Here is a 12,804-nt window from a genome sequence, read left to right on the forward strand (position 1 = left end):
TTTGTTTATTAACTTTTATTGTATGCCTAAATGCAATAACAGTTATTTGCCAGATTCAGATGCTCCTAAAGAAATTATTATAAAGTATGAGTTGGTAACTGATCAGCAAAGACTGTGCTATCATTTCTAATATAATGCATTTAATATGGAAAAATATTTTCTCTGAAAGATTTCAGAGAATTTTTTTTTTATACTACTTTACACTAAATGTCTAACATTCTGTTCTGTTGGAAATATGCCTTAACTGTTCAATTATTTTGGAACCTTTAAAAATAACTCGACTGCTTCTATACCTTTGGCTTATAGTGTATATGACTGCTCACTGTCATAAACGCATACGAGGAAATAAAAAGTAATCATTTTGACTCCAGATCAGGAGTGGGTAAAGACATACTGGTGATCTGATCTATATTATATATACGTACTTTAGATAATGCCTTTTTGAGGGCCATGTTGGAATGTTCCCAAGTTGAAGTACTGTAGAACTCCTAAGCATTAGATCACCCCAATTACTCTTGTATACTCTTTCCATACCATCGTGCTCTTTGCTTGACAAAGCAATTCACAAAACATATCTGACGAGGCCTAATTCTAAAATCACCACATACCAAATGTACAACAGTTTTGTCTTGCTGCCATCACAAAATAAAAATGTTTAAACCTCACGTAATGTAGTCACGGAGGGTATGTACATTTTTCACACTACATGAAGGGTGGGGATCCTTATAGACTGTGGAACAGAAATGTACTCAGTGTGTCTCCACCGATTTATTTCACAATGGAGTACAACCGTTTTTCTTTTTTATCATTATGGACGAAACACCGTTTCTTTTAAAACACCATCTTTAAATGTTTTTTCAACCTCCTAAAGAACCCTCTGACTTAAGAGACGATCTTCGGAGTTGTTGACGCCCTGCTCAGGGTTAAACAACAACGTCTTTGCAATATCTTCATGAAGAAAATGTCAAACTAACCTCTTGGGGTTTTTTTTTTTTTGGAGCAAAAGTCAGGTCCCCTCTCATTTCAACAGGTCCTCTCTTTGGTGAAATACACTGCATTCTTCGAGGGCAGTGGTTCCCAAACTTTTTACAGTGGCGTACCCCCCCAGGCATTTAATATCCTTTTGCGTACCCCTCTCTCAAAATGTGTTGTCTGACGATGTTATTCTCTGTATTGGTTTTTTTTTTTTTTTGGCCTTTTCCCCCCAAGCATTAAACCAAACCTTTTCCCTCAAGCATTATATCAGCTGCAGCAGGAAGAATTAAGTCCTTCACAATAGTATTGGGTTTGCCTGTCTTAGCCACTCTGCAACTCCCCATGTAGGATGCTACCAGACCCTTCCTATTTAGGTTTTCCTACGCTGTTATAAGGGTCTTACTACTCCAGAGTTGTCTTAAATGTCTTTCAAAAAACTCTCGAGGTTTATTTAGCAAAAAGTAAATAGCATGCTTTGTTTCTAAACGTCTGTGCAGAAATGCTGGTTTCATGCAGTTATGAAAGAGTATGTTTGCACATATACACACAGTTTCTGGGGGTTTTCTTCACTGCCAGCATATGTAAAGCCCAAAGAAATATATTTCTCATCATATTTGCGCCTCTTTGATGTTTTTCTGCGAATTGCTGGTGAAGAAGAGATGGCATTTCAACTTCGGATATATCGCTGTCTGTATCAGCATGAACTGGGCTAGTAGCAGTTGGTACACTTATGCTAGCTATGGATACGGTGTTAGAGGGACCTGGGCCACTGCTGTCAGAGGACTGTGGATAAGCAGTGCTTGCTGTGGTTGCAGGCCGAAATCTTTGTACTTCTCCATTTTAATGTTACGAGCTATTACTTAACTTCATCCACTAGCTGTGTGCTGGTGATAAATGACATGCGGTAAGATGCGCATTGACGCATGATTGTGAGTGGATGCAGTTTTGACCGCGAAAGACAGGATAATTTGATTGGATGTCATGTATTTGACCTTTAGAACATTGAAATTTTGCTGTTGGTACACCAGAGGGGGCACAAGTTTATTTTTTGGCCGTGAGAAAAACATGGATTAGATATAATAACGTTAGACATAATAACGTTTATAATTACATCAACTTAATATTGTGTGTAATTTAAACTGAAATTTCTGCATTAATTGATTTACAACAAAATTTAAAGTTGTAGTACATTTACATTTATTCATTTAGCAGACGCTTTTATCCAAAGTGACTTACAAATGAGGAAATACAAGCAAAGCGATATATCAAGCAGAGAACAATACAAGTATTGCTACAGTACAAGATCTATTAATTGAGTTCTAGAAGAAAGTAGTCACTTAATGAAATTGGCTTTATAACTTCAAGTCACTAATTTCGAGTCCCATACCCATTTAACATGCCTGGACAAATTCAGACAGTTAAGACTGTGTTAGAGGACCTGTAGACTGAACAAATACTATACAAAGGACGTTTCAATGTGAGTATCATTTCACTTACAAATAAATTCTAATAAATTCTGACCAATACTTGACTCGTGTATAGGCTACACCCGCTAATACAGTTGATGGACCATTTTACACTATTACACATAGCTAATGTTAGTCATTTTCAGCAGTGTAATTTGAATATCTACTCTTTAGTTTACCGTAGCAGTGGAAAAGAATGATAAAGTTTCATTTGTCACATCTGCTCATCTAGAGAGTGCTTTTCATTTGTGCTTTAGGAAAGAAAAGCATGATTAAATGTCTGCTTATTCACGTAAACTTCAGCTACACTGTGTAATCTAATTTCATGTATTGACACATTTAAAAAAAATAAAAATAAATAAAAAATCTTTTGCATTCACACATATAGCCTTCTAGCTCCATTGTAGTCAGTTTGCTCTTTGAGCAGAATTAGCAGCCTTTGCACTGTGGATAGTTCTATGAGGGGGATAAGAGTAGTAGATGCAGAGTGTTTCTTTTTTGTCTATATTGCTCATTTCCTTCAGTGCTTTTATGTCTATAAAACCTGCAGAGATGTTAGGTATGATATTTGTATTGTAAATGACACTGGATTTTAGTTACTATTGTTATACAACTTAAAGTTAGTCATTTTTCCTGGTTTAAAAGGCTGCATTCTACTGAAGAAAATCTAACTGGAGCAGCGTAATTTTAAAATGATTGTCAACTTAAAAACTTGTGTTTATAATTACGGTGATTAAATACATAACACTTAAATTCCTTTTAAATAATGTGAAAAAACCTAGTTGGAACAACTTAATTTTTATTTTAATCAACTTAAAAACTTGTGTTTATTATACAAATTATGAATTAAGTGTTAATTGAAAATACATTTGATTGTAGAGGAAAAGGTCATTTCTCTAACTCGGTGTAGATCGTTGGGTGAAATTCATTTCATTAAAAGTCGTCATGTTTGTTTTTTGAGCCTGAACATTTGTTTTTAGCGTGTGTGTGAAATGCACATGAATGTATTGATCTATGTGAAAGTACGTGTGTGTGTGTCATATTTTTGGCTGGATGCGTATGGAAATTCATAATTTATTATTTCATCAGCCTTATGTATGTGTGTGTGTGTGTGTGTGTGTGTGTGTGTGTGTGTGTGTGTGTGCGGGAATGCACCAGAACTGGATTTAAAGGTTACTACTGATAATAATCAATTAACTATGACCTAAATATTTAAACAGATGTGTGAGGACACAACAGATTACAACAAACCTAACACATGTAACATTATACATCTTTAACTACACCTGTTAAAATAATGATGGTTGGTGATGACCTTTAACCTAGACCTGTTAAGATAATGACAGTTGGTGATGACCTTTGACCTACACCTCTCATTACCTGTCAACTTAAATATGATGGATGATGACCTTTGACCTAGACCTGTCAAAATAAGGTTACAAAACATACAAACCATTCCTCTCTATACTACTTGTTATAATGGCTACAAACGTGTGAGTGTAAACAAACATGTTTTACAGTATTACTGCATGGGATACTTGTACAAAATAATGATAGCAACAAATTCAAGCACCATTCACCTCTTTCAGTGTAACTCAATTCACTAATTTTATTCATCTTTTCCATCTCTCTCTCCCTCATCCCCATGTTGCTGTAAGGATCAGTTTAACACTCAGTCTTTTGAGGTAAGAATCTACGAAGTTATCACATCTTGATTTGGCAATTTTTTTTCTTTCACTCTTCCGTGCAAAAAATGCTCCAGATCTATTAAACTGCAAGAAGGTCTCCTGTGCACAGCCCTTTTCAAGCCAGATTTTTGATAAAAATTTTATCTGGGCTCTGACTGAGCCATTCCAATATGTTGATCTTTTTCTACTGAAACCAATCTTTGAAACCATTGTTGACTTGGATTTGTGCTTTGGGTCATTATTGTGCTGGAATGTGCAACCTTTCTTCATTTTCAGCTGTCTAACAGAGGCCTGCAGGTTCTATGCCAAAATAGACAGGAGCTACCCATGATTCCCTCGATCTTGAATAGTCCAAGTTGAAAAGAAGCAGCATTATAGCATGATACTGCCACCACCATGCTTCATCGTAGGTATGGTGTTCTTTGTGGGATAAGCGGTGTTGTTTTGGAGCCAAACATATCTTTTAGAATTATATAAGAAATTACTCATAAACCAGTTTACCATATGAATAAGGGTGATTTAGGTGGGTTTAGATGTTTGTTTGTTTTTTGAATCTAGCCACCCTACCCCATAGCCTAGACATGTAAAGAATACGAGAGATTGTTGTCATATGCATGGAATGGCCAGTACTGCCCAGATACTCCTTTAATGTTGCAATAGGTCTCTCAGCAGCCTCCCTGATAAGTTTTCTTCTCGTCCTTTTTCTCAATTTTGGAGGGATGTCCTGTTATTGGTAATGTCACAGTGGTGCTCCATTACCTTCACTTGATGATGCCTTTCACAGTGTTCCATGGTACATCTAATGTTTTGAACATTATTTTTCTTTTTTTCCCTAAAACATTTCTTTCTTTCTTTTTCCACTGCTATATCACGTTAAAGATGGAAGATGGAAAAAGATCTGGCATGATTCATCTTGGTTTAATTTTTTCACATGACAAATACATGCTACTTTAACAGGGTTGTGTAGACGTTTTATATCCACTGTACATAGCAAAAATGTTTGTATGCTATGATACACATTGTAGTACATCAAGATGGGCAATAAATAAAAATATACCAGTTGTTATATATACTGTCCCACTGTCTCATGTAGGTTAGCGGTTTTTTAAATTATAGCTGGCAGATCGCTACGAACAAAATCGGGTTAGCAAAATTGGCTTGAGATCAAACAAGACTTGTGTGTTCTCCTTCCGCTACTTTTGGTTTTGGGGCATGCACTGTATAAGTGCCCTCTTCATACTACCTACTGCAGTGAACTGTTTTTATATTCTAATATACTATAATCATGTATAGCGGTACGAGGTACAAACTGAGGGTGCGTCCGGTGTGAATTCAGGCTCAATCCTATTGCTCACATTCCTCCCACTCTCTCTCGGCACCTCTACCTCTCTACCCATTCTCTCTTAATACCTTTAGCTCTTTACATCCCTCCCTCCATCTGACTCCATCTTCCCCTCTTCTCTCATTCCTGTGCTTGCTCAATCTTCCTTTTTCTCTATGCTTGTCCCCTTCTCCTAATCCCTCCTTCATGCCATCTCTATCTCTCACTGTCCCCATTCCTCCATTTTTCCATAACAGTTTCTCCATCTCTTCCTCTCTGTCCTTCCTTCATTTTTCCCCCTCTATACCCATCTGTGTCTCTGTTCCTTCTGCTACACCTCTCCTATCCATCTCTTTCTCCAACTCCTCCTCTATCACTGGTCCCATGCTTCAGATTTCTCTCTCTCTTTCTCTCTCCATCTCAACATCTATTATTCTCCCCATTTCTTTCCCTTTTCTGGCACTTCTCCATCTGTCTTTCTGTCCACCAAATCTTTCAAGCTTTCTTATACCAGACATCTCTCCCTTTCTGACTAAGATACTCTTCCCATCCATCCATCTACCAATCTCTTTAATTCCATCTCCCCTTTCCACCTTACTGTCTTCACTCACTTTGTCCATTTTCCCGCTTTAGCCAGGCATCTCTCTCTCTCTCTCTCTCTCTCTCTCTCTCTCTCTCTCTCTCTCTCACTCATATATATATATATATATATATATATATATATATATATATATATATATATACAGTGGGGGAAAAAAGTATTTGATCCCCTGCTGATTTTGTACGTTTGCCCACTGACAAAGAAATGATCAGTCTATAATTTTAATGGTAGATTTATTTGAACAGTGAGAGACAGAATAACAACAAAAAACTCCAGAAAAACGCACGTCAAAAATGTTATAAATTGATTTGCATTTTAATGAGGGAAATAAGTATTTGACCCCCTCTGCAAAACATGACTTAGTACTTGGTTTAAAAACCCTTGTTGGCAATCACAGAGGTCAGACGTTTCTTGTAGTTGGCCACCAGGTTTGCACACATCTCAGGAGGGATTTTGTCCCACTCCTCTTTGCAGATCTTCTCCAAATCATTAAGGTTTCGAGGCTGACGTTTGGCAACTCGAACCTTCAGCTCTCTCCACAGATTTTCTATGGGATTTAGGTCTGGAGACTGCCTAGGTCACTCCAGGACCTTAATGTGCTTCTTCTTGAGCCACTCCTTTGTTGCCTTGGCCGTGTGTTTTGGGTCATTGTCATGCTGGAATACCCATCCACAACCCATTTTCAATGCCCTGTCTGAGGGAAGGAGGTTTTCACCCAAGATTTGACGGTACATAACCCCGTCCATCGTCCCTTTGATGCGGTGAAGTTGTCCTGTCCCCTTAGCAGAAAAAAACCCCCAAAGCATAATGTTTCCACCTCCATGTTTGACGGTGGGGATGGTGTTCCAGGGGTCATAGGCAGCATTCCTCCTCCTCCAAACACGGCGAGTTGAGTTGATGCCAAAGAGCTCCATTTTGGTCTCATCTGACCTCAACACTTTCACCCAGTTGTCCTCTGAATCATTCAGATGTTCATTGGCAAACTTCAGACGGGCATGTATATGTGCTTTCTTGAGCAGCGGACCTTGCGCGCGCTGCAGGATTTCAGTCCTTCACGGCGTAGTGTGTTACCAATTGTTTTCTTGGTGACTATGGTCCCAGCTGCCTTGAGATCATTCACAAGATCCTCCCGTGTAGTTCTGGGCTGATTCCTCACTGTTCTCATGATCAATGCAACTCCACGAGGTGAGATCTTGCATGGAGCCCCAGGTCGAGGGAGATTGACAGTTCTTTTGTGTTTCTTCCATTTGCGAATAATCGCACCAACTGTTGTCCCCTTCTCACCAAGCTGCTTGGCAATGGTCTTGTAGCCCATTCCAGACTTGTGTAGGTCTACAGTCTTGTCCCTGACATCCTTGGAGAGCTCTTTGGTCTTGGCCATGGTGGAGAGTTTGGAATCTGATTGATTGATCGCTTCTGTGGACAGGTGTCTTTTATACAGGTAACAAACTGATATTAGGAGCACTCCCTTTAAGAGTGTGCTCCTAATCTCAGCTCGTTACCTGTATAAAAGACACCTGGGAGCCAGAAATCTTTCTGATTGAGAGGGGGTCAAATACTTTTTTCCCCTCATTAAAATGCAAATCAATTTATAACATTTTTGACATGCGTTTTTCTGGATTTTTTTGTTGTTATTCTGTCTCTCACTGTTCAAATAAACCTACCATTAAAATTAATGGTACAAAACATTTCTTTGTCCGTGGGCAAACGTACAAAATCAGCAGGGGATCAAATACTTTTTTCCCTCACTATATATATCTCCTCCTTCAGTTTTATCCTCTATCTCTCTGTCTCTGCTTTCATCAAGTCATCTTTTTAGTTCTTTCTCACACCATTTGTGCCTCCCTTCCACCATCCATGTTTCCATCTTCCTCCCTTCAATTCCATTCAATTCCAATGCAATATTTCATTTCATGGGAGCGTCTTCAGGATCGTGGTATAAGAGGTGTAAAACACTTAGGAACATGCTCTTTGGTGTGGTAACAGTACCTCCACTATACTTTGGGCCGCATCACATAACTCTATCACTGATTATTTTCCCATAACAGCACATCCTGCCTTGTTTTATTTGAAATTTTAATGAGTTTTGAGTTATTAGTGCTACATCCAATAATTACGATTGAATCTCTCTAAATCAGCTGAAAGCTATCCAACAGTCTATTTTTTCCAGATGTGAAAACATCTCGAACATAGACGATCATGACCTTCCACCTCACTCCAAACACATTGCGTGCAATATTTTTAACCCAGTGTCACGGTCAAAGTGGGAAAGATTAGGTGCTGCAAAATGAGGAGAATGTTTCCCTACACATCCATTCAGATTGAGATGTTTCTTGCCACATCTCATACAGCATTTAGTAACATGGCAAACACGGTCCGGTTTGATTAAACCGTAATTATAAATGCAAAGTGTAAAACCCAACCGCTCCTTCTATCCATTGGAAAATACCGTACGCCTTCACATGGCTTAGCCTATGTGAAGTCATTTTGTCGCTCTTAATCTGTATGCAGTGGACTGACTGTGTGGTGGAAGGGAGACAGTTAACTTAGCCTCACAGGGATGTTGTGAAATTAAATTAAGCTTAACTGTGGCTGTGATGGTGTGCGCCAGATGTAAAGAGTTTCAAATGTCACACTGCGCATCCACGCAGATTATAGTGGATAAAAGGCTTCATGTTTTCCTGGTATATGTTTTGTGGCAAATATTCAAATAGTATTCAAATAACGCCTTGACGAATTCGAATAGTTTATTATAATTTTGCATGAAAATTTCTATCCTTACTCCTTTCCTGATGTACAGGTTTCAGAATTTTATCTATTCCCTCCGCACCTCCCTCCCTCCCTCTTGTTCTCACATCCTTCTTTTTCCCCTGAGGACACATAATTCTATCTGCAGTCAGGTAACAGAGAATAAAGGGTGATAAAAGAGAGAGAAGAAATCAGACCAAGGTCACTCACACACACACACCTGTTTGGATGGAGCTGGCTCGTTTTCAGGGATTCGTTGGACCTTTTCCATTTAAAAAGCTCAAAAGCCTGAAAGAGAGAAAATCCCCCAATTATACTCAAGGAGACACACACACACTCACACACACAGATGATCCCCTACAGAAACAGACGAAACTCACACACTGCATACACAATGTATTTACTTTATATAACACATACCATATTCATCACACACTTCATTCCAGTATGTAAATATTAGTGTTCATTGTCATTACTGTCAGTCACTCTGAGGAACTAGAGAGAAAGAGAGAGACAGACATACACAGAAAGGTTAACAGGGAGACAAATAAAGAACAAGAAAGAGAAAAAGTAACAGAGGCAAAAGCAGAGAGTGAGAAAAAGACAGACAGATGGACTTGATGAAAGTACACGTTCGCCACACACCTCCAGGGTTGGGGGTTCGATTCCCGCCGCTGCCCTGTGTGTGCAAAGTTTGAATGTTCTCCCCGTGCTGCAAAGACATGCATGGTATGCTGATCGCATGTCCAAAGTGTCCATAGTGTATGAATGGGAGTGTGAATGTGTGTGTGAGTGTGCCCTGCAGTGGACTGGCACCCCGTCCAGGGTGTACCCTGCCCCATGCTCCCTCAGATAGATTCCAGGTTCCCCACGACCCTGAAGGATAAGCGGTATAGAAAATGCATGGGTGGATAGATGATCAACCTGTAATAATAAACTCACCTCCATTTTATTTTTATTTATTTTATACTTTTTTTTTAAACCTCTATCAGTGTCATATAAATATATTAATAAAGTTTCATATCACACTCATTCATACCACAGCTCTGGCAAAAACACACAATGACAATAAATAAAAGATTAGATAAAAGAAAGGATAAGATAAAAAAAACAATGACTGGAATGGAGAGAAAGAGAGAAAAAAAAAGTGTGAGGGACTAAGAGACAGACACAAAGAGAGAGACAGTGAGGCAGGGGCTGATATGGAATTTATAATAATTAATATCGCAGTTGTCTCTGCTTAGTAGAGATTGAGAGAGAGACAGTGGCTGATATGGCATTTATAAACATCAATTTCACAGTTGTTTTTGCTTAGTAGAGATTGAGAGAGAGAGGGCCATTGATACAACACTACTGCCACCTAGTGGACCTGCCATTCAGTGACGCTTCAATGAATCCATGCATTCTGTACTGCTTATCCTACGCAGGGCCGCGTGGAGCCTGGAGCCTATCCCAGGGAAGTTGGAGCACAAGACAGGGACACCTTGGATGTGGTGCCAACCCATCGTAGGGCACATCGTAGGCCACTGGGGGAGGAAACCGCAGTACCTGGAGGACTTCCAGAAGCATGAAGAGAACATGCAAACTCCGCACACACAAGGCAGAATTCAAACCCCGAACCCCAGAGGAGCAAGGCAACCGTGCTAACCACTATGCACTATTACCACAGCACTATTACATGCTGCTTTGTTACTACATTCACTGAAAGTGTGTTCATGTGACAGTCACTCTAACGCAGATCGTCCTGCTGCCAGGATTAAATCTCAAATTGGCTTTAAAACATTGCTGCTTCGCAAGTCTTTAAGTTACAGAGGGGCTAAACTTATAAAAACAAAAAGAAAAAAGAAACTGCCCTGGCTAGCAAAATCTACTCTGTCAAGTTAACTTCTAATTTGTGCCCCCACATCCCAAATTTCCTGTTGTGCCCCTCAAATCCCATCACATCCCAAATTCCCATTGTGTCCTCCAACATCCCAGCACATCTCAACTTCCCACTATGCAACGCCCAACACATTCTATTACATCCCAATGTCCCATTGTACCACCACCCTCCTATCGCACTTTTCCACTGTGCCCTCCTCCAGCTACCTCCCCCCAAACACACCCAAAGGCTTCCTGTTACAGAGATTTTTTTTTTCTAGTGTAATACTAGAAAATTGCTCCAGGTTGTCAGCAGGGACCCTTTCCTTTCATAATCAAAGTACCACGTAAGTTTGTGGAAAAAGATTGCTCTGTTTGTCCTCCTGCATCATGCATCAGTTTTCATTACCTATATTTATTGGTATTTTAAAGAGTTGTTTATTCCAATGTTGTTTAAACCACTGATGTTTTTTTTTAACTGAACAGTTGATTGTAGGATTATATATTATGTCTGCAACTGTCACACAAGTTTATGGCTCAAGGGATCATATCCCACCACATCCATTTTTCCCACTGTACCTCCCCACTTCTTGTTATATCCTAACTTCCTATTGGTCCCCCAATATTCCACCACATACCAATTTCTTATTGCACTGTTGCAGTATGTAACCCCCCCCCCCCCCCCCCCCCCACACACACACACACCGTGCTGCATCCCAACAGCCCCCCACCTCCCACCACATCCCAATGTCCCACTGCCCCCCCCCAAATCATCCCACTACATCCTAACTTATCATTGCAAAGTAGCAGCATGCAACCCCCCACAATTTGCTGCATCCCATCAGTTACCCCCCTCCCGCAACATCCCAATTTCCCATTGTGCCCCCCAACATCCCAGCAGATCCTAATTTATTGCAGCGTAGCAGGATTTACCCCCCACACAAATCCTGCTGAATCCCAACAGCCCCCTAACCTCCCACTACATCCCATTGTCCCACTGTGCCCCTACCCCCCCAACCAACATCCCACCAAATCCTAACTTCCCACTGCACTGTAGCAGGATGTACCCCCCCCCCCCAACTCCCATCACATCCCAACGTCCCATTGCACACACCCCAACATCCCACAAGATCCTAACTTATTGCAAAGTAGCTGGATGTAACTCTCCAAATCCTACTGAATCCCAACAGCCCCCCACCTCTCACCACTCCCTCCTTTTCTCTTTTTGTCTGTCTCTCACTCTCTGTCTCTCACTGTATGTCTCCCTTGCTGAGGTAAAACATGAGATTCTGAAGTGTAGCTGCTGAACATATCGGTGATTCTGCTGAGTAATCCTCTGACTTGACAGTTCTGTTTGCTCCAAAAAGTAAAACACACACACACACACACACACACACACACACACACACACACGGAAAGCAGATATTGAACGGTCAGAGAATTCCACCCTCCACGTCGGACAGTGTATCATCTTTCTCAGCTATCGGACGCCTCTGTTCTCACAAGCTGCAGGAGTTTGACGGAAAGAGGACAAACTGAGAGGTTGCTACATTTTTCCTCAATCAGTGTGTGCGTGTGTGTGTGTGTGTGTGTGTGTGTGCATGTGTGTGTGTGTGTGTCTTACCCCTGATGGCCAAAGCTAGCAAGCAGTTGAAAAGATAGCAGTTCATGAACTTTTATACTGTTAATCAATAATTCAGATGTAAGCAGGATAAACTCCAAGCAGCCATCCAAATCACAAAGGGTGCCCATTCTGCTGGTGACTTTGTGAAGGACCTTTGAGCTAGCTCACTATCTATGTTTTGCAGGTAATGTTTAGCTACTACAGTGATAGTCTCCTTGCTTATGCTGGATTATTTAATATTTTATAAGATACTTAGTTATATAGTTATCCATGTTGTAAAATGATGGACAGGCTCATTCCATCCACATGCTACACTAAATTGCTATGCTGTACACAAGTGACTGACGACTAAAACGCTGAAGGAAAAGAAAGCTTAACGTGGCTTACTGTACCAAGAAAAATGCTCAGCAACTCCAAATCTCTTATAGACGTAAAGGACAATTTTATAAAAAGAGAACAATCATTTTCAGGTGACATGTTTTTGGCCTAGAAACACATTTTTTTGCCACTGTTCAATAACA

General features: G+C 40.1%; 1 protein-coding gene across 5 annotated transcripts in view; it reads right to left on the reverse strand.

The window, feature by feature from the left end:
* The window catches only part of slc2a9l2 (solute carrier family 2 member 9, like 2), a 140,519-nt gene that overhangs the window by 117,194 nt on the left and 10,521 nt on the right, over window positions 1–12,804 (reverse strand). For 3 of the 5 annotated variants that reach the window (XM_017458344.3, XM_053688095.1, XM_053688099.1), the window contains one exon: window positions 9,020–9,087. In XM_017458344.3, the coding sequence (XP_017313833.1) occupies window positions 9,020–9,070 (51 nt within the window). In that variant the 5' untranslated portion in view covers window positions 9,071–9,087. Of the gene's footprint in view, window positions 1–9,019; window positions 9,088–9,219; window positions 9,243–12,283; window positions 12,400–12,804 lie in introns of those variants that run through there. The other 2 variants (XM_053688093.1, XM_053688101.1) reach the window with 2 other exon arrangements.

The sequence above is a fragment of the Ictalurus punctatus genome, chromosome 2, assembly GCF_001660625.3.
Source record: "Ictalurus punctatus breed USDA103 chromosome 2, Coco_2.0, whole genome shotgun sequence".
In the NCBI taxonomy this organism is placed as follows: Eukaryota; Metazoa; Chordata; class Actinopteri; order Siluriformes; family Ictaluridae; genus Ictalurus; species Ictalurus punctatus.